Source organism: Xiphophorus maculatus, chromosome 1, assembly GCF_002775205.1.
Source record: "Xiphophorus maculatus strain JP 163 A chromosome 1, X_maculatus-5.0-male, whole genome shotgun sequence".
Classification (NCBI taxonomy): Eukaryota; Metazoa; Chordata; class Actinopteri; order Cyprinodontiformes; family Poeciliidae; genus Xiphophorus; species Xiphophorus maculatus.
Window position 1 is genome coordinate 15597974 of NC_036443.1, and position 19835 is coordinate 15617808.

Here is a 19835-nt window from a genome sequence, read left to right on the forward strand (position 1 = left end):
TTTTATAAATATTTTGTGGCGCAATTGTCCTTCATTTATTTTTGTTTGAGTTGGTTTAATGTTGGCCAGAACTGACCGACCTTTGATGCCATCTGTAACCTTTCATTAATGTCCTTCAAGTAATACTGGGAGCAATGAACATTTTTGGCAGCACCAGCATAGCCCAAACAGTGATCTTCACTCAGATTACGTTGTGTGGTTTAGCACAACATCTGCTCCTTTTTTAAACTTAAATGAAGTTTCAATTGCAACGTTATGTTTTTTTGGGGTTTTTTTTAATCAGTGCTGCAAAACGGAAAAGAAAAAATCCTTGTCTTTGTTTTCTAATAATCTCAGTACTTCACTTAAAATCATACTAGAAAATTTGAAACTTTACATTTCACCTCCACGTCCCTGCGACTCTCCACCCTTGTCTGTCACCATCCTGCCTCGCTAAAGGTGGAGTTCCCATGTGAAGATTTAAAGGAGGCTCCCTGTTTCTGTTTCTGGCTGCATCCACAGAGGCCCCATAAACAAAGCCAGACCACCAAGCATTAAATTTACATCTATCCTCCAAAGGCTGGCTGCAAGAGGGCTGCCCAGTCCTGCTTTAGTTCATCGTTAGAAAGAAAGAACCGAGCCAAAAGTAAAGCTCTCGATTTATGTATCAGTCTACATTAGAAAGAAAGATCAGTCTACATCTATGGAGGTGAGATATATAATAATATTCAATAAATTAGATTTTTGGCTTAGTAAAGTATCTCACTTCACTAAGTGAAGCAAATGTAAATTAATTGCACACAGGTTGATGTTTCAAGTATTGAACATCTGGTAATTGTGAAGATTTTTTTTTAATCTGACAAATAAGGAGGCTTATCAGAACTCACATTTTAATTCATTATATGACTGCAGGTTCTGACCGAATGAAGGAGATCCGAGATGGAAGCAATTAAACTTAGCTTCCTCTGTACGTTGGCTGCTTTAATATCACATTGAAGCAATAAATGTCTCTCTGGCCTTGAAACGCCTACTGTGCCTCTGGAACGAGCTAATGAGGATCGCCGGTGAGAGGTGTGTCTGGGTTTAAGCCCCTCCTTGACCTTTCACCCCCTCCTCTCAGTCTTGGATAAAGTGGTAGATGGAAACATAAAAGTTGCATCAAGAAAATAAAAAAGTTTTAAAAAAACAGGAAAAAGATTTCACATTTGACTGTGTGTGGTGGCAGTGCAGTTCAAAATCCGTCCAGACGGTTTATCAGAGAAACATACGGTTGGGAGATTCCGCTCCTCTGCTGCGAGCGGAAGCCTTCTCAGACTGCCGAAGGTGACATTTCTCCCCCAAAAAGAAGAAAAGAGCTTCAGACAAGAGAGAAAGTTTACTGCCATAAACTACCACTATAAACAGGACACATTCCTTCTGTAATTCTGAACATCTGGTATGCATGTCGCTTCTCTCCCCACCCTCTCTTCTGCAAGAGGCTTTAAGTCCAGTCAAAATATTCCACGTCTTGGCACGGTTTTCCACCCAGTTAAAGCCTCTCGAAGCTTTCTCATACATTTTTTTTCTATTGCTGTATATTTATAGAACCTTGTGACATAAATCTATGCTCATGAAAATCTGCAGTCATTAGCTCTTAAACCACAGTCACGCCTTAGTTACCAACTTCGCTCCTTACAAAACAAAATTACTCATGTTTTATTGATAGGATGAGCAACCAAGTGTCTCCTTGGGAAATTAACTATGAAACTGTCACAAGTGACGTTGTGCTGCTTTTCGGCGACAGGGGTGGTTGTCTTAGCAACAAATATACAGTCTTTTAAAAAAAAAAAAAATTTAATCTTCCAATGGGGGGAAAAAATGTCTCTGAGCAGAGCTCTCATCTGGAGGGAGCAGAGCTCTGCAGACTGAATTATAGCTGCAGGTTAAGAAGTCACGCCGACAGACAGTTTGTGGCTTTGCCTGTGTCATGTAGTTGATCCTTGGATGAATGACGGTTCATTGAGCAAAGAGGAAAATGAAATTTCTTTTTCTCTTTTTTTCTTCTTCAGAAGAACTGCTGAAGCGGTCAGTTTCAGACACTGTCAGAATCCCTCCTATTGTTGCGCTTCCTCATTTTTAAGATTTTCCCCTGTCTATCCCTGTTTACAAGCATTTGGCTCAGAAGGAAGCAATCAGTCTAAAGCTTCTGTCATACAGTCAGCTTATATAGATGTGTGTGTGTGTTTTTTTTTTTTCTTCTTCCACGGTTGTCATGCGGACATAGGCTCCTTAAATGCTGCGGTCTAGGAAAACAAACTGAAGCAATTAAAGTTTAATTTGAGCCCAGTAAACAGGCAGCCTCTGGACATCTCCTACGGTGTTGAAGTGTTTTCTTTCTTTTTTTTTCCTTTTTCACGGCTGCTTTAGATAACAGGTCTGGCAATGAGCCTGGGCTCTGATAGCGGCGTGTTGTGGTGAAAAACAAACCGACACTCAGACTGAAGGAGATGCGGATCATCTCCTGCAACAGGATGCGGAGTCAACACAGGAAGTGAGGTCACAGTCCAAAATTCTGTCCCGTGTACAGCTACTGGCGCCACAGGCCTCTGCACAGCGCTGCTATAAATAGGGAAAATAGAGAAAACGTACATTTGTTGCCATGCGTGAAATTAATACCCAGATTTTCTGTTTTTTTTCCAGAATTCGATGAATCTGCCTCCGGACAAAGCTCGGCTCCTCAGGCAGTACGACAATGAGAAGAAATGGGATTTGATCTGCGATCAGGTGAATTTACGCTATTGCTGCTTCCTAAACCTGCACTGACGCTGTGCGTACAGCTGCCTGTGCAACTCTGCCTGGAGTGAACTCCCATTTCAATTCCCTGTTGTGTTTTCAGGAGAGGTTTCAGGTGAAGAACCCCCCGCACACCTACATCCAGAAGCTCCGAGGATACTTGGACCCAGGAGTCACACGAAAGGTGGGAACATAAACTTGTTGTCTGGGAGTGGAGCTGCACAGATTTTTGGCAAATCCAACAAAGCAACTAAACAAACTAAAGAACGAAATCTGCTTCTGGTCCAGTTTGTTTACAAATAGCTTGGATGACTCTGTGTCTTGCAGGAATGCCTGACCATTGTCACATTCTAACCAGAATCATCAATATATTTCATTTTTATTTTATATAATAGAACAACATTTCAAAAGTTATTAAATATAAACATCTGAAAAGTGTGGCATGCATAAGTATTTAACCCCCTGCGTTCTGATACCCCTAAAAATAAACCACATCTCTGTGAGTGTATATGTCATTATAAATACAGCTGTTCTGTCAAGGCAGTGCAGAAGTTGGAGAACAATAATGAACAAAGGAGGAATGCAGCAGACAGGTCAGGGAGACAGTTCTGGTAAAGTTTAAATCAAAGTTAGGTTATAAAACAGTGTCCGACACTTTGAACATATCACTGAACACTGTTCAGTCAATCATCCAAAAGTGAGAACAGCGTGAAACATCTGCAGACGTGTCTAAACATGGCTGTCGTCCTAAACTGCACACTCTGGGCAAGGAGAGCAATAAACAGAGAAGCATTTCCGTTGGCTCTTTTGGCTTTTTGCTACATGTCAGCAACTCAGCCATCGTGTGGACGAAGGTGATCTGGTCACATGAGACCAAAATCAACTTTCTTGAGCCTGTGCGCAAAACACTGTGTGAAGAAAAACTAACCGTGCACTTTTGGATGGATGCAAACTGCATTTTGTTGCTTTGTACTTGTGACATGTCCAGTGACAATAAAGTTGAATTCTATTCTATTCTATTCTAAACTGAGCACACCTTCCCAATGTGACCTGTGGTGGAAGCATCATGCTGCGGGAAACTGATGGATGGAGATACTGTATATGCACAGCAATCCTGGAAGAAAACCTGGCAAGGCTGCCAAAAGCTAGGACTGTAAAAGATTGAGCGGCTTAGAGATAAGCAAATTGGTTCTGCAATGTATAGACTCAGTGAAGCTAAATGCAAATGCACACCACACATTTCAGATATAGTTTTGAAAAGATTTTTGAAAGCGCTGTATTTCTTTTTTTTTTCTCTACTTCAAAATGATTTCTGAGTTTTATCACATAAAATCCAAATATAAAACATTGAAAGTTGTATTTGTAATTTCACAAAATGTCAAAGGGTACAAATACTGTAAGGCACTGTAGACAGCAAGCTTTATCAGAGATGAATGTGTAAGAGTGTGCATGGGTGGAGTATTATCTTAAAGCAATGTGTAATCTGTCACTACCCATTAAATAACAGTTTGTTATGATGATGAATCTGCGGCTAACTCTGTTTTTGTTGTGTTTATCAGAAATTTCGTCGGCGTGTGCAGGAATCCACAAAAGTCCTGAGGGAGCTGGAGATATCACTGCGGACCAACCACATTGGGTAATCAGCTCTTATCTTCTGATGAATTGCACAGCTGTATTTACTGGTGCTAAAAGCTTGGTGGATGGAGGGAAACCGGGGGGTTTTACAGTTTTTCTTTTGTAAAGACTATTCCTTTGTGGGTTGCTACACTGTCCCAGAGCTTTAGTGTCCAGATCTCCACGTATTGTTCTAACTTACCAAGGTCTGCAGCTCTGCCTCATGGAGCTGGTCCTCATAATGCCCAGATGGTAGCCATTGTGATGCCTCCACACTGTTAAGCAGGAAGCTTTGTTGTTCTCGCCAGAAGGACGGGAAGCCAGGCTGACCATGGGATAGCTGGACACAGTGGACGGCAGTAGAAACACAAAGAGAGTTTTCTATGTGGGCATTTCATTTATTTAATTTGTAGAGCAATTGCAACATTTAAACTATGATGTTTTTTTTTCCTTTTTACTGATCCTGACCCTATAAAAAGCGAGTAAACATCAGTTTTAAAGCATTAAAAAAAAGCACAAAAGACAACCAAGAGAAATATTTTCAGAAGACTTATGTGGGCGGGACTGAGCGTAACAGATGTTGGTTTATTCTGTGTGTGAGAGCGAGAGAATCCTGGGCCATACTGTGTGTTATTACTGGCATTGCCAAGACAATCAGAACTGGTAACTAATTGGACAGATGTAGAGGAAAGAGTGAGGGGGTCACAGGCTAGAAGGGATACAGAGGTTGGGACAATAAGCTGATGATCTTTGCCTTTCTTTTTTTTTTTTTTCCTCTGCTCCTCTTCTCACCCCTCTTTCCTTCTCTCCGCTTCATTTGAGGGTCTTTATTGGTTTTCAGCCCGGCTTATCCATTGGATGACTAGCAGCCGGTAATCATATCCAGCGTTTCGGGACTATTTTAAGAACCTTTTACCCAAATCCTGCCCCCCTGAAGTTTCCTGAAGAAAATGGGGAGGAGCAGAGCAGGGATCTGCGGGGGAGGCAGACTAAATATTGTGGAGTGTCAGGGGCTTCGACCTGAGCCCACTTCTCTGCCATATGCCCTCCGCATTCTTTTGCTGGGTGCAATGGGAATTCCTTTGTTTAGAGTTGGTTTCTATCCCTGGAAATCTGAAGCATTTTGTTTCCGCGGACCTTTTTCCCCCAATTCTTTCACTCTGGCCGGGGAAAACATCTTGGAAAATATCTTCAGCATTTGTCTGGTGTTATTCTAGTTGTTTCTGCGATGTATACTTTGGCGTAACGCAGGAATTGCTTAAACAGTTTATAGAATTAGGAAGAATCGCAGTGTGACATTTAACCTGACGGGTTGTAGACGAGCTGAAAAGTTATTGAAACAAAGCTGAAAGCACTTAATTCCCATTGCAAAGGAAACTGAAAACTGTCAACCTTGTTTAAAGTTGTAATCTTGTAAGGAAAGGTCAAATAAAACTCTGTAGAAGAGTCTGATCATGAACTACATAAAAGCAGCTAATTTGTAGTACAGACTTTTCTTCTCTTGACCTTATCATATGACACATTTACATAAGAAATAGCAGGAATAGGGGCTATCATGTCTTAAAGAATTAAAACAGAAAATTAATTAGAAAAACATCATTGTGTTCTATGTAGAAGACTAAAGACATTACAAATACAGTGTACTGGGGGTCTTAGAAATATATGTATCTTAATCATTCTATTGTCTATATTTTCCTTTTAAGCAGGATTTACAAAACTTTGTTCCATGTTGTAGATTTTGATATAAAGTAGTAAATAACTCTGTACTAATTTGTAAGCATATGTCTTGAAAATGATCAGACCTTGGTTTTAATCTAATCTCTGCACCTTATAGTCCAGATTAATCTGATTAAATATCAAATTTACTTTATAGTCTGTCTGCTGCAAGGAAGAATAATAATACAGCCATGGTTTTCGCCTGAGATTCCCATGGGTATTTAGGGAACTTGCTTTCATAAAAAAATATTAGATTTAATTTATGAACCTCAAACATTATTAACTTGGACCCTCTCTATTCTTCATCTACATGCAAAGACATGATAAACTTTGCTTCTATTTTTCTCTAAAGCTACTGTGATATGCAGTATCTTGCCAAAGTATTTTTTTTTACCCTTTGGATGTTTCACATTTTAGCATATTACAATCCCATCTTTCATCTATTTTACTGGGACTTCCTATGATTGACCAACAGAAAGTAGCTTACAAGTGTAAAATGGGAGGGAACTGGTAGTTTGTGTGGATCTACCAGCTCTGCACATTTTGAGAATTAAATGTTTGCCTATTTTTCTCGTGTTCAACCCCAGTCACAGTGACAGAATGGCATCTGTAAACATTTTTTTGTCTTGCCAGAGATACTTGATTGGATTGTGTTACATTTAATTGCATACATAAACTGTAGCTACAGTATTTATTTACATGTATCATCCATAATTCAATTCATTACTCTTGCACTGAGTCATTTTAGTCCACAACCTTTTAAAACAACATCTCATTTTGTAAATTGTGATGAATTGTTGTCATCTTCTGCAGCCTTTGTTCAGCCTTGAATCTGTTACATTTCCCTTTTTCTTTCTAAAGTTTCTAGAGTTTCAGTCTCTCTTACTTGTTTGTTATATTTTTGCAATTAAAATGTCAAGAGCAGATCTCAGTGTATTGTGAAAGCGTGTTCCTGGTTTGGTGAGCCCTCTGTGTTTTTATGCATCACAGGTGGGTCAGGGAGTTCCTCAATGACGAGAACAGAGGTCTTGATGTCCTGGTTGAGTACCTCTCCTTTGCCCAGTGTGCTGTCATGTGAGTACACCCACACCTTCACACCTCTCCGGTTTAAAACCTTTCCTGAGGAACTGGGATTGGCCTGGAATCCAGCTGCTGTGTCCTGTAGAGCTTGTGGGGATGCTGCCTGTGCATCTGAAATGTCTTCTTTTGGACTGTTTTAAAAGCTTTGTTGCAGTGCGAATGTACATCTGGACAGTTGCTACATGGTTTAGCTTCGAGCTACATGTTGCCTGAAATGAATCTCTGTGCTAAGCTTCATCATGCAGCTTCCCTTCCTTCAGTACTCCTGATAACGCCTGGCTTTCTACCAAGCTGTCTCGCTAACTTTGCCTCCCTCATCCCTCGTCTCCCTCCCCCGTGCCTCTGTTGTTGGCTTCCTCTGTCTGTCTGTGCGTGGCCCAGGTTGGATTTTGAGGGGCTGGAAAATGGGGAGGATGGCTTCTTGGACAAAGCTAAATCATGGAGCAGGTCCATAGAGGATCTGCACCATACGGGTGCCCAACCCTTCTGCAACACGCTGGTGCGTTCTGCCCGCCAGTCTGTCCTGCGGTACGTAACTTCCCCCGCTTTTAGCTCGCCCTCTTGTTGGCTCTCTGTGCTTTCCCCTTGAATGCTGTAAACATGAATTAGCATGCAAGTCTCAGGGCTGTTGTCTCTCAGGAGTCTGCTTTGATAAGTTATGGGGTTAGGTTATCGCTTTCTCGGTCTTGTTATGCATAAATTCGATCAAACATAGAAGCTGAGCATCTTTGACCTTTAGAACTTTGTATCTCATTGTTAATGGCTCATCCAGCCAGATGTGCATCCTCTCCGTCTACAGATGAGAGCCAGCTGTTAGCAGCAGCATATGTCTGGCAGTTCTCCTCATCACTGCAGCATACCAAAGAGACAAAGAAAAGTTGGATGTTTGGGGTGATGAGAATGCATATTTGAGTGGAATATGAGGCTTTATAAATGTAACATTTTAGATAAAAACTGCTTTAGCATAACCTTATGTAAAAAGTGCATCTCAATAAATTAGAATATGATCAAAATATAATTCATGTCAGGAATTCAGTTAAAAAAGTGAACCTATTGGATAGTTTCATTACGCACAACAGTAATATATTTAATTCTATAAATATAGAAGATCATAGCTTACGTTTACAAAAACCTAGAATTTGGTTTTTCAGAAAATTGCAGAATCGCATCAAACCAAAAAAGAAGACAAAATATTTTCAACACAAAAATGTTCTGCTCCAGCCGTGTTATGATCGACACAATCATGAATTCTGATGACCTGTAGAGCAAAAACTGACTGTACTAGAAGCTGCCTATTCACAGTGCTATATCCAAACATAACATGGAGAGCAAAGTGGACAGAAAAAGTGCAGTAAAATGAAAGTTGCACAAGCAGTTGGGTTAACAACAGAATTGAGTCAATTGTGAATAGTGCTGGACTTTTGGAATGATGAGTAGTGCAGTAGAGCTCCAACAGTTTGGGGTCCACCGCTAATGTACTGCACCGCTTCATTTCTTGGGTCTCGTGTTATATTCCACTCCTCATCGAACCAAATTTATGCTAAAATAAGCCTTTTTGTAGACATACAGTACAGACCAAAGATTTGGACACTCCTTCTCATTGAATTCAATGAGAAGGTCACACCTTGGAAGGTGTGTCCAAACCACACCTTCTCATTGAATTCAATGAGAAGGTGTGTCCAAACTTTTGGTCTGTACTGTATATTTGTAATGATTTTACTATCATAAATTTGTTTCACTTTTTAAATTGAATTAATTAAATAACTTACTTTTGATTTGATTCTAATTCAGAGTTGCACCTGTACATATTGAGATATTAATGAATAGACCAGAAAAAATTAACGGAAAAGCGTGAAGTAAAAGTATATGTACTGTACATATGATGACTTTGCAGTACATTTGCATAACAGCTGTGTGTGATCTCACATTTCGGTCGCCTGGCAGCAGAAAGGAAACCAAACCTTTCCCATAATGCATCTGCGACCTCAAAAAAGTGTTTTTTGTCCCTGTTCTCCGGGACTTCTACTTCTCACTTTCTATGAGCCACTCTCATACCAAGTCATGAGGAAGGCAGACAATCAGCAAGAATATATATATATATATATATATATATATATATATATATATATATATATATATATATATATATATATATATATATATATATACATAACTGAACTCAAATAAATCACTGGACAATTTCAACTTGTAACTTTATTCCATCTGTTGCAGCAATGGATCCGTTTCAAACAGCAAAACCATCAAGAACTCGAGGCTCGTGAGCCAAAAAGATGATGTGCATGTGTGCATCATGTGCTTGAGAGCAATCATGAACTATCAGGTATACAAGCGGCTGCACCTGCATTTCACGTTGCACAGTCCTGTGTGGTGCACAGTCTGACACGGATGGGATGATGCGTTTCCTGTGCTGTCAAGTGTTGAACACATAATTTTTTTTTTTTCTTACCACATCCTGCTCACTGTTTCTCTGTCTCTCCATGCAGTATGGCTTCAATATGGTCATGTCTCATGCACATGCTGTCAATGAAATCGCTCTCAGCCTGAACAATAAGAACCCACGGTAAGAACCTGAGGAGTCCCGGGGCCCCAACAGCCAGGCCGGGTTGAACAATAGGTGAAACCGTGCAGCCAGCTCATCTGATATGCTTCCTCATTCTCTATGGGGCTCGGCTTCTCTCTGAAGTCGAGGATCAGAGGCACGCTTGCAGGCTGTAAAAGGAATGTTTACTAAAGAAAGATTAGTGGTGAACCACAGCACTGACCACTTTATAATGAAGAGTATGAGGTCAAACGTTGAAAAATCAGTCAAAATAAAACAAAACAACTAGTTTTGTTTAATACTGGATGTGGATTCTAACTTATAACTTTTTAATGTTCTTTATATTAATATATATATTTTTTTAAATTTCTGAGTAGCTTTAAAAAGTGTTAGTTTAAAATGTCTTGTATTTATGAGATTCTCTTCCACTTCCAGGACGAAAGCGTTGGTCCTTGAGCTCCTTGCTGCTGTCTGTCTTGTTCGAGGAGGTCATGAAATCATCCTTGCAGCTTTTGATAACTTCAAAGAGGTGCCTAGTGCAATTTTGAAATGATTATTAAAGACTTGCTTCTTTCTACTTGTGTATTTTTAATCTATAGTGTAGGACAGGGAGTTCAAACTACTGCCATCTACTGCTTTCTAAAAGAACAGCAGGTTACTGTTTAATAAATGTCCATAAAAACAAGTTATTTATTATGGATATTTTTTATGAACATAAAAAATTGTTTATTTGAAACTTCCAACTTTAAATCTGATTTTTTTTTAATTAAAGAAGGTTCCATAGAAGATGAAATTCCCAGCTGAAAGAAATTGATGCTTTTCAAATTATCTGTCTTCAAAGTACAATATTGCATATTGCCGTGGATATAAATTTAGGGATAGTGAACGTAAAATATAGTTTTTTTAAAAAGCACTTTTTAATGTGAAATATTTACATACAGAGCAAATTCACAACATGTTGGTGAACATGTTGCTGTAATGTTCACTAAAAGATGTTGCCAGCGTTTTAGCACTTTTTATACATTTAAAAAGTTCAACATGTAAATTGTTGTTTATTATGTGCATAATACCCAACTTAAACGTAATAGACTATTTGTTATTGCTGGCATGTTGGATATTGCAAGCAGAACACAAACACCGAAGACCCAAATTTGGTCTCTTACAAACTTTTCACAAAAATCATGTTGCTGCACCTTTTTCATTTCAGGTTTGTAAAGAGAAGCATCGCTTCGAGAGACTGATGGATTACTTTCGTAGTGAGGAGGGAAACATCGACTTCATGGTAGGAAAAGCTGTGCTTTACCCATACATGTTTCTTTTAGTGTCAACATAGGTTTTGATAAAATACTCTGTTTCTAGTTGGTATTAACTTGAAATACGGTTCGTACTGGGATCTCTACACAAATAAAAACTCATTTTAATGGCAGGTGTTAATACAAGACTCTGTGGATTTGGTGTCATTATCCAGATACAGATCACAGTACCAGGTATAAATGGAGTCTCGGTGTGTTTGCATTTGTGGCCTAGGTTGCGTGCATGCAGTTTATTAACATCGTGGTCCACTCAGTCGAAGACATGAACTTCAGAGTCCATTTGCAGTTTGAATTCACCAAGCTGGGACTTGATGAATACCTAGAGGTAAGGAAACCATTAATTCTGAGCCAAAACATTTAAAATTTCACAGAGATTTCGCTGATTCCTAACTGGCCCTGTTAACGTCAGAAATCGAAGCACACGGAGAGCGACAAGCTGTCAGTGCAGATCCAGGCCTACCTGGACAACGTGTTTGACGTGGGTGGCCTCCTGGAGGACGCCGAGACGAAAAATGCGGCTCTGGAGAAGGTGGAGGAGCTGGAGGAGCACCTGTCCCATGTAAGTGCACCACCCAGTCTGGACCACCAGCGCTGCTCTCGGTGCCCGCTGTTGTGCCTACTTAACTTGGCTGTCTCAATGTGGTAATTAGAAATCTACTCTGTGTTTGCTTTTCACAACTGGTTGGAGATAATAATTGGGTGGGGGAATGCTGGAAAATAGTGTGTGAGGAACAATGTTATTATTGTCCTTGCCGTGCTGTGTTCAGTGTTTTTTTTTTTGTTTTTTTTTTTCCAATCCCACGCTGCTGCGCTAAAGGCCTCCTTCACTGGGAGAAGGTCGTAGGCAGCGCTGACATCATTTGAGGAATTTCATAACAAACCCTGCTCTCAGGGGTCAGGAATGGTGGGGGAAGATCAGAGTGAAGATTCTTGGTGCATTCCAGAGCAGCACGTGTGAATCCATCAAAATCAAAACTAAAAGCTGTGTCATGATCATGCTGCATCGTTCTATATCTAATTTCTTATTGATGATACGGTGTCCAGAAGGGAGCAGAGCTGGGGAAGATGCCCTCTCATCACTCTGTTACTCTTGCCGTGTCGTCTTCTCAGGTGACTGAGAAGCTGCTGGAGGTGGAGAATGAAACGATGATGAAAGTTGCAGATTTGGAGAAGCTTTTAATCCAGAAAGATAAAGACCTGCAAGCAATACGGGTGAGCTCTGGTTGCTATGCTGTAATTTTTTTTATTTTTATTTTTTTTTGCCGTTTTGCCTAAGTGTGGCTTTGAGAGTTTTCTATTTGAGCAAATAATCTGTTTGTGATGAGTTGAAATGAAAAGAAAAAAAATGAGGTCACAAGGAAACAGGATGTTTCTATAAAGTGCCGGAGCCCTCATAACGTGCTCTTTACCGCCCCCTGGTGGCTGCTCAGGAGACATACGAATCGACCAACACCCAGGTTAACACCCTGAGGAGGATGATCAAGGAGAAGGATGCAGCGTTCCAGAGGCAGGTCAACATCGAGCGGCGGCTGCTGGAGCTGGAGCAGCAAGGCACCATCCGTTTGCACAAGAAGCCCGATGGCGACATCTCCATCGAGCCGCTGGGCGTGGGCAGCGGGGGTGGCGGGATCGGGATCACTTTGGGGAACGTTGGCCAGCTGACGTTCGGTCCCACGGCTGGGCTGACGGAACCCGGAGGACCAGACACCAGCTTGCCACCGGCGAGTGAAGCTCCACCGCCTCCTCCACCGCCTCCACCGCCTCCCCCTCCTCTGCCTTCTGCTTCAGGTGATGCATGTGAAAGTTTTCTTGTTTTACTTTACACTCTCAGAGAGCATCTGGTTTCAGCTCTGATCTACACTCTTTCATGCCAGAGCAAAGTGACAGGTCACAGCACTGTGCAGCTGACCCAGCCAGGAAATGGGGAAAAAAAACTGTTTCCTGTATTTTCAGTTCGTTACATTATTAGACCATGTTTGATTTAGGAGTAAAAGAAATATTTTGCACTGAATAGAAAAGTTACATCAGTGGAAATATAGCTCATACTGTTCTAATGTTAGTTTCTGCATTAATCACAGCTGTTCCAGTTCCACCGCCTCCTCCTCCTCCACTTGCGCCTCCATTGCCAGATGCTTCTCCCTCTGTCATCATGACCCTGGGTCTGTCAGGTGAGATCAATGTGATGTTCTTTGTTTTGGATGGTTCTAACAATTTTCAGCCTAATTTAACATCATTTGTGTGTTTAAAATCCCCCCCACAGCTATCAGAATCAAGAAGCCAATCAAGACGAAGTTCCGTCTGCCTGTATTTAACTGGACGGCCCTAAAGCCCAATCAGATCAACGGCACCGTCTTCAACGAGATCGATGATGAGCGTGTGCTGGAGGTACATCCAGAAGAGAAGTCTTCTGTTACTTGTTGGGTTTCTTTTTTTAAAACATTCTGGTTTAAAATGTTTTGGAGGCAGTAGAAGCAGTTACAGATCAGTTGATTTAAAAACAAAAAAAAAACATCTTCCTTATCATCCTGCTCAATATCTGTTGTGGTAATGTAAATCTGGATGAGTGGCTAAAATTCAGGTTCCTCTGAGCTAAATCATTATTAAACCCGTTGTAAAATAAAGTTGGGACTGCTGCGTAAAAGCTATTAGAACCTCAGATTATCTTACAGAAAAAAAGCACAGTTTAGAGTCAAACAGTCAAATGAGAAACTGAAAGTCACTTGAATCTAAAGGAGAAGTAAAGTCCAGCTTTGTGTTACACTTGTTCGATGCAGCCACTCTGCCAAAGAAACCCATTGGATCAAATTTTCTGCACGCACTATGCTGCTGAAGGCCACATGATGTTTGGAGGCCTGTTGCTGTTTACTTTGCAGAAAGTGGGTGACTTCTACAGTCTGTTCACCTCAGCATCTGCTGACCCCACTCTGTCAGTTTTACGTTTACAAATGCTTCCACCTTGTTGTATTATGGCTAACAGTGTTTGTAGAAGCAGTCTTCTTCCCTAGATAATTGTTTTTAAGTATATGTGAAAGTGACTAAAGCACTGAAATTCAACAATGTAGTAAGTATACTGCGTGATGAATGGAAATAATTCTGTCATTCTTTAATTTTCTGTAGCACATTTTGTCCTCTTTATGCTTTTTAACTTCTGAGGGGAAAATGGTTTAGTTACATTCAGTATGGAGGCTTGAAATGGGTTTTCCGTATCTGTTTAGAATCAGAAGGCATGACGTATTTCTCATGCAGGAGCTGGATCTGGAGAAGTTCGAGGAGTTGTTTAAGACGAGAGCCCAGGGTCCTGTTGTGGATCTTTCTTGCACAAAGAGTAAGGTCTCTCAGAAGGCGGTAAACAAAGTCACTCTGCTTGACGCCAATCGGTCTAAAAACCTGGCCATCACGCTGCGAAAAGCCAACAAGACCACAGAGGAGATCTGCAAAGCAATTGAGAAGTACGCATCTCCAATAAGCTGAACAAAACAAAATGGTTACCCACTGGACAAGGTACAAATGAGTGTTCTATTTTACAGGTTTGACCTCAAGGCTCTGCCTGTGGACTTTGTGGAGTGCCTGATGCGCTTCCTGCCCACCGAGGCGGAGGTGAAGGTGCTCCGTCAGTACGAGCGCGAGCGCCGTCCTCTGGACCAGCTGGCCGAGGAGGACCGCTTCATGTTGCTGTTCAGCAAAATCGAGCGGCTCACCCAGAGGATGAACATCATCACCTTTGTCGGGAACTTTGCAGACAGCATTGGCATGCTCACCCCGCAGCTCAACGCCATCATCGCTGCGTCTGGCTCGGTGAAATCCTCGCCAAAGCTGAAGAGGATGCTAGAGGTTGGCAAGGGTTTCTGTAGCGGCTTTTGTGCGGTTTGTTTGATTGGGTAACAAAAACTTATAATTCTGTTTGTTTTTTAGATCATCTTAGCTTTGGGAAACTACATGAACAGCAGTAAACGTGGGAGTGTTTATGGCTTTAAGCTACAAAGTCTTGATCTGGTGAGTTTTAAATAAGCAAAATTCAGCCAACAGCACATTGCTTTGTATTTTTTGTTGTTTTGCTGATGATGCATTCTATATATTGTTTGCTGTGCAGCTGTTGGACACAAAGTCCACAGACAGGAAAATGACTCTGCTCCACTACATCGCTCTTATTGTGAAGGAGAAGTACCCAGAACTGGCCAACTTCTACAATGAACTGCACTTTGTGGATAAAGCTGCGGCGGGTGAGTAAGCTCCAAACCTTTACAGAGTTTTTAGTCGATGAGGCTTTAAAGTTGCTGACCCGTTCAAACTGTGTGCAGTGTCTCTGGAAAACGTGTTGCTTGACGTTCGAGAGCTGGGCAAAGGCATGGAGCTGATCCGAAGGGAATGCAGTCTCCATGACCATCCGGTGCTGAAAGGTTTTGTCCAGGCCAGCGATCCGCAGCTGGACAAGCTGCAGCGGGACTCCAAGACGGCAGAGGTACTGATTCTAAAGCTCACACTAAGTATCCAAAGAGATGCTGGGGGGGAAAACAAAACACACTTTCAGCTCTCTGACGTCTCGCACATAACCACTGTTTGCTCCTGACTCAACAGTGTTTACAAATTGCGCTTCCACTCTCATCCCTGTCGATTCTAGGAAGCCTTCAACAGTGTGGTGAGCTACTTTGGAGAGAGCGCCAAGACGACTCCGCCCTCAGTGTTCTTCCCCGTGTTTGTGCGCTTCATCAAGGCCTACAAGGTGAGCCTGGCGACCTCTCCTCGCCTCTGTGTGCTGACATGCCGCGGTCTTCTTCTGGGAAGTTCCCTGGTTTGTTTTAAGCTCCGCCTCTGAGCAGAGAGGAGCGAAGTTTGGCCGCCTCTTTGTGCCACAGGACGTGGCGTGTAGTCTGAAGGCAAATAACAGGAAAGACCAGCTGGGGCTGACTTTGGAGTTGCAGCTGTGGTGTTTAGACTGGCCCCCCACCCCACCTCTGAGCTTTTACCCCGGACAGCCGCGCCCAGGCCCCGCCACACAGCACACATCCTGGGATTGTTCTCAGACTGGATTTATGGGATCTGCTTAAGGAAATGTACAAGATACAGATTTAAGGACACAAGTGTCTGTTTGAGTTCATGTAGAGAGTTGGACAGTAAATCCAGATTTATTGGGTTTGTCCTTACTGAGGGACACATAAGGTAACCTTGACAACAATCCAAAATTTCGTTGGGATAAACGATGCTAAACCAGAACCCTGGAAATAATGTTGTCGTGTTTAAAGATGTTGATGAATACAAAAACCACAATATAGTGGAAATTTAATCAATCAAATTTATTTAATGTTTTATAAAAACTTTGGATTTTGTCCCACACTGTCCTCCATAAATGATATTTAAAAAGGACAAGCTTGTAAATAAAGTACCTAGCATAAGTATTCACTCCCCTAAACTTTATTTTACTGGGATTTTGTATTGACCATCATGAAGACGCACATAATTGTGAAGTGAAAATATTTTACTAATTAAAATCAGGAAAAGTTTGGCATATATTTGTATTAAGATTCTTGGATCTTAATACAAATATATGCCAACAGCAAAATGATGCCACCACCCATTGTTACACCCTCAATGTGTAACAATGGCGGTGCTTGGTTCAATGTGATTTGCAGTGTTAGTGTTCCTCCATGCATGAGCAGAGCTTGTTCTTTGATCTGCTTTCTGCGTCCTCTTCGTGGCATGTGGCCAACTTTAAACGGCACGTCCGCTAGCTTTCCTTCAACAGTGGCTTTTTTTTCCTGCTACTCTCCAGTATCTGCAAATCTCTACAGCTCCTCCAGAGTCACCTCTTGGCCTCTTCTCTGGTTAATGCTCTGTTTGCACAGCCTGTTAGCTTACTTAGATGATTTACAGTTGTATCAGATTATTTTCACTTCCTGACCATGGACTGAAGAGCGCTCAAAGCTTTATTCTTTTCAATTCATAAACTAAGCTGCTTTAATCTTCTCCAAAGCTTCATCCTGACCTCCCTGGTTTGTTCCTTTGTCTTTATGATGCAATTTGTTCATGAATGTCCTCCTTAGGCCTCAACAGATTAATTTACAGATAGTTCACTGTTTACTAATGAGATGACTCTTGAAGGCATTTTATTTTTAATAATACACACCACACTTGGATTTTTTATATTTATAAAAATTTAAAAAACATTTATCACTTAGTTTTTACTTTAGTTATTTGAAGAAATATTAATATTTTTGCTGCACATTTAAAGTTTGATGATGGTTGGTTGGCATAATGCATTTTGCATAGATCATGTCCTTTGAGTAATTTGTGACTGCTGAATGTTTTCGCCCACCAATGGCTGCATGTGTGGGCCACTGATTGGTCCAAATTGCTGTTCTCTGCCCACAAACACATGGCAGGACAGATTATGTTGTGTTTGTGATCTTGTGATGCTCACAGCCAGCTTTCTCAGGTTATTAGATGCACAAAGTGGATTTTAGCTTTTTTTTATTTGTAGTTTTTTTTTTTCCAAACTCCTCATTAGTGTGTTGTTATGGTAATTGGGTTGTTGAGTTAATAAATGTGAAAACAAAAGGTGATTGCGTTAAAAAAAACAATCATAAAAAAGGAGAAAATGTTCCATTTTAATTACAAGGAGAAATGTTTTCAACTGAGTACAGTTTCTGCAATTATTTAGGTTTTGTTTCACAAAGATATGTGACGCATGCCTTCCCTGTTTATGTTGGAATTCTGAACTTGTGCTAAAACGGGCCACAGAAATCTGTTGACTTGGATTTATTTGAGTTGTAGTTAATTCCTCCCCTTCCCCCATATTTTCCCATCTCAACAGGATGCTGTGGAAGAAAATGAACTGAAGAAAAAACAAGAGGAAGCAATGAGAGAAAAGTTACTGGCTCAGGAGGCTAAACAGCATGACCCCAAGGTACAGTCTAAGCTCAGCTGAACGAATCTTCTGCAAAGTTTACCCTGTGCTAAAACAAAGACAGTCAGAAATGCACAAGTCCTCTCTGCTGATGCAGGTCCAGGCGCAAAAGAAGAGGCACCAGCAGCAGGAGCTGATCGCAGAGCTGCGGAAGCGGCAAGCCAAAGACCATCGACCGGTGTACGAGGGCAAGGACGGCACCATCGAGGACATCATCACAGGTGGGCCAGAAAGAACCATTAAAGGGCCCCACGTGGGCGTCAGCAGCCGCGCCGGTGTTCCCAGGCTGAGGATGACTGTGGTCATCGACTGCTCAGCTCCTTTGAAGTGCACCTTGTGCTACATACTGCAGACACCAGCACATCTGGAGCACAGCAGCGCGTAGCAACAGTTACTGGCTGTTTCATAGCCAGGCGTCCGGCCAGCTGGGAAATTTATGGCACTACAGTGTTTTTCTGTCAGATGGGCAATTTGGTGCCAAAGTCTTAAAGTCTTTAACCCCCCCCTGCTTCTGCAGCATCGGTGTACGCTCAGTGATATTTTTGTTGTAATCCATAATCACGCTCCAAGATGTCAATAATATAAATGTTGCATCAATATTAACTTTTACAATGTCAGTAACAGCTTTTAATCACTGGGCAGTAGGCATGGGCCGGTTGCCGCTAATTGATGTAAAGCGGAGTTTTAAAAGTTTAAAAAGGATTTGAAAACCACTAAACTGTTGCTATGGTTATAATCAATTGTTATTACATGCCAGAGAAAGTGATAGTCATCTGAGTTTTCTGCAGTTTCATGAAGCATATAGTGAATAGGTCATCCCCCTACCACCTTATTGTTTCTGTGCACTGATGGTCAGTTGTCATCTACACTTTTCCTTAAAGAGCCACTAGTTGATTGGTCAGAAATAATCTACCAATTTCAGCATGATTCACCCTGATTGGTGATCGATAAGACACATTTCCCCTTTTCAATAAATACATTTTTGTTCAATTCAAATCTGGTATAAGTCAGGGACATATAATGTGATGTTTAAAAAAGAATGTTTTGTAATTGCATCTTTTTTGTTGTTGTTGGATTCAAATTAATTTCTTCTATCAAAGAATCCTGCAGCACATTTGAAAATGTTGTTTCATAGTCCTTAGGGAAAAAAGATATTGGTTAAACTGGAATCAGCAGGACAAACCTTTAAAACAGAAAAACCTTGTTTTGCTTATAAAATAAAAATTTGACTAGTTACATTTTAAGTCCAAAGAACTGGAAATATTCTAGATATTCAAGTTTTTAAAAACCAATAATATTTTAGCAACAGTAGAAATTATTGTTGCTTTTCAGTTTGAAATAAAAGCAGTCGAGTCGCTTCACACATTTTTGATTAAACCTTTACCTTTAATACGGCCATGCTGTGGTATTCTTTTTGTTTGCAAAACTTTCATACTGTGAGAATTTCACACCAGCCCATGCCTATTGAGCACAATAAGGACCAGCCCAACTAAAATCTGAGATTTATTTTCTCATTTTGCTCTCCTAGAGTAAAAGGCTTTGTTTTTTAAAGCAACAGATTTCCAGTATGTCGATTTCATTTTGTTGCAGGTTTACTAGTTTTCTACATAATATGAAGTCAGTTTTGTTCCCCAGGGCAAAAGCAGTGTCAGTGTCTCATGTTCTTCTCTTCCTCCTCCCGCCCCTCCTCCCCCAGTACTGAAGAGCGTGCCCTTCACGGCCCGCACTGCTAAACGCGGCTCACGGTTCTTCTGTGAAGCCAACCTCTGCGACGACGCCAACTGCTAGCCCTCCCTCTCTCTAATGCCAAGGTTGTCCAGGTGTCTCCCCGTATGACTCTTAACCCCACTGTGCATGAAGCATGATCCCTGACCCCTCACCCCACCTCCAAGAACAACAA

General features: G+C 41.2%; 1 protein-coding gene across 6 annotated transcripts in view; it reads left to right on the top strand.

Annotated features, from left to right (window-relative positions):
• Window positions 1-19835, top strand: part of fmnl3 (formin like 3) — a 38864-nt gene that overhangs the window by 13768 nt on the left and 5261 nt on the right. For 2 of the 6 annotated variants that reach the window (XM_023330819.1, XM_023330833.1), the window contains exons 2-25: window positions 2659-2742; window positions 2855-2935; window positions 4311-4387; window positions 7072-7155; window positions 7543-7689; window positions 9394-9502; window positions 9666-9742; window positions 10157-10250; window positions 10929-11003; window positions 11249-11359; window positions 11444-11593; window positions 12145-12246; window positions 12465-12822; window positions 13113-13202; window positions 13295-13419; window positions 14281-14483; window positions 14562-14865; window positions 14947-15027; window positions 15125-15254; window positions 15333-15493; window positions 15653-15754; window positions 17843-17935; window positions 18033-18156; window positions 19632-19746. In XM_023330819.1, the coding sequence (XP_023186587.1) occupies window positions 2659-2742; window positions 2855-2935; window positions 4311-4387; window positions 7072-7155; window positions 7543-7689; window positions 9394-9502; window positions 9666-9742; window positions 10157-10250; window positions 10929-11003; window positions 11249-11359; window positions 11444-11593; window positions 12145-12246; window positions 12465-12822; window positions 13113-13202; window positions 13295-13419; window positions 14281-14483; window positions 14562-14865; window positions 14947-15027; window positions 15125-15254; window positions 15333-15493; window positions 15653-15754; window positions 17843-17935; window positions 18033-18156; window positions 19632-19723 (3054 nt within the window). In that variant the 3' untranslated portion in view covers window positions 19724-19746. Of the gene's footprint in view, window positions 1-2658; window positions 2743-2854; window positions 2936-4310; window positions 4388-7071; window positions 7156-7542; window positions 7690-9393; window positions 9503-9665; window positions 9743-10156; window positions 10251-10928; window positions 11004-11248; window positions 11360-11443; window positions 11594-12144; window positions 12247-12464; window positions 12823-13112; window positions 13203-13294; window positions 13420-14280; window positions 14484-14561; window positions 14866-14946; window positions 15028-15124; window positions 15255-15332; window positions 15494-15652; window positions 15755-17842; window positions 17936-18032; window positions 18157-19631; window positions 19756-19835 lie in introns of all 6 variants that reach the window. The other 4 variants (XM_023330813.1, XM_023330843.1, XM_023330824.1 and 1 more) reach the window with 3 other exon arrangements.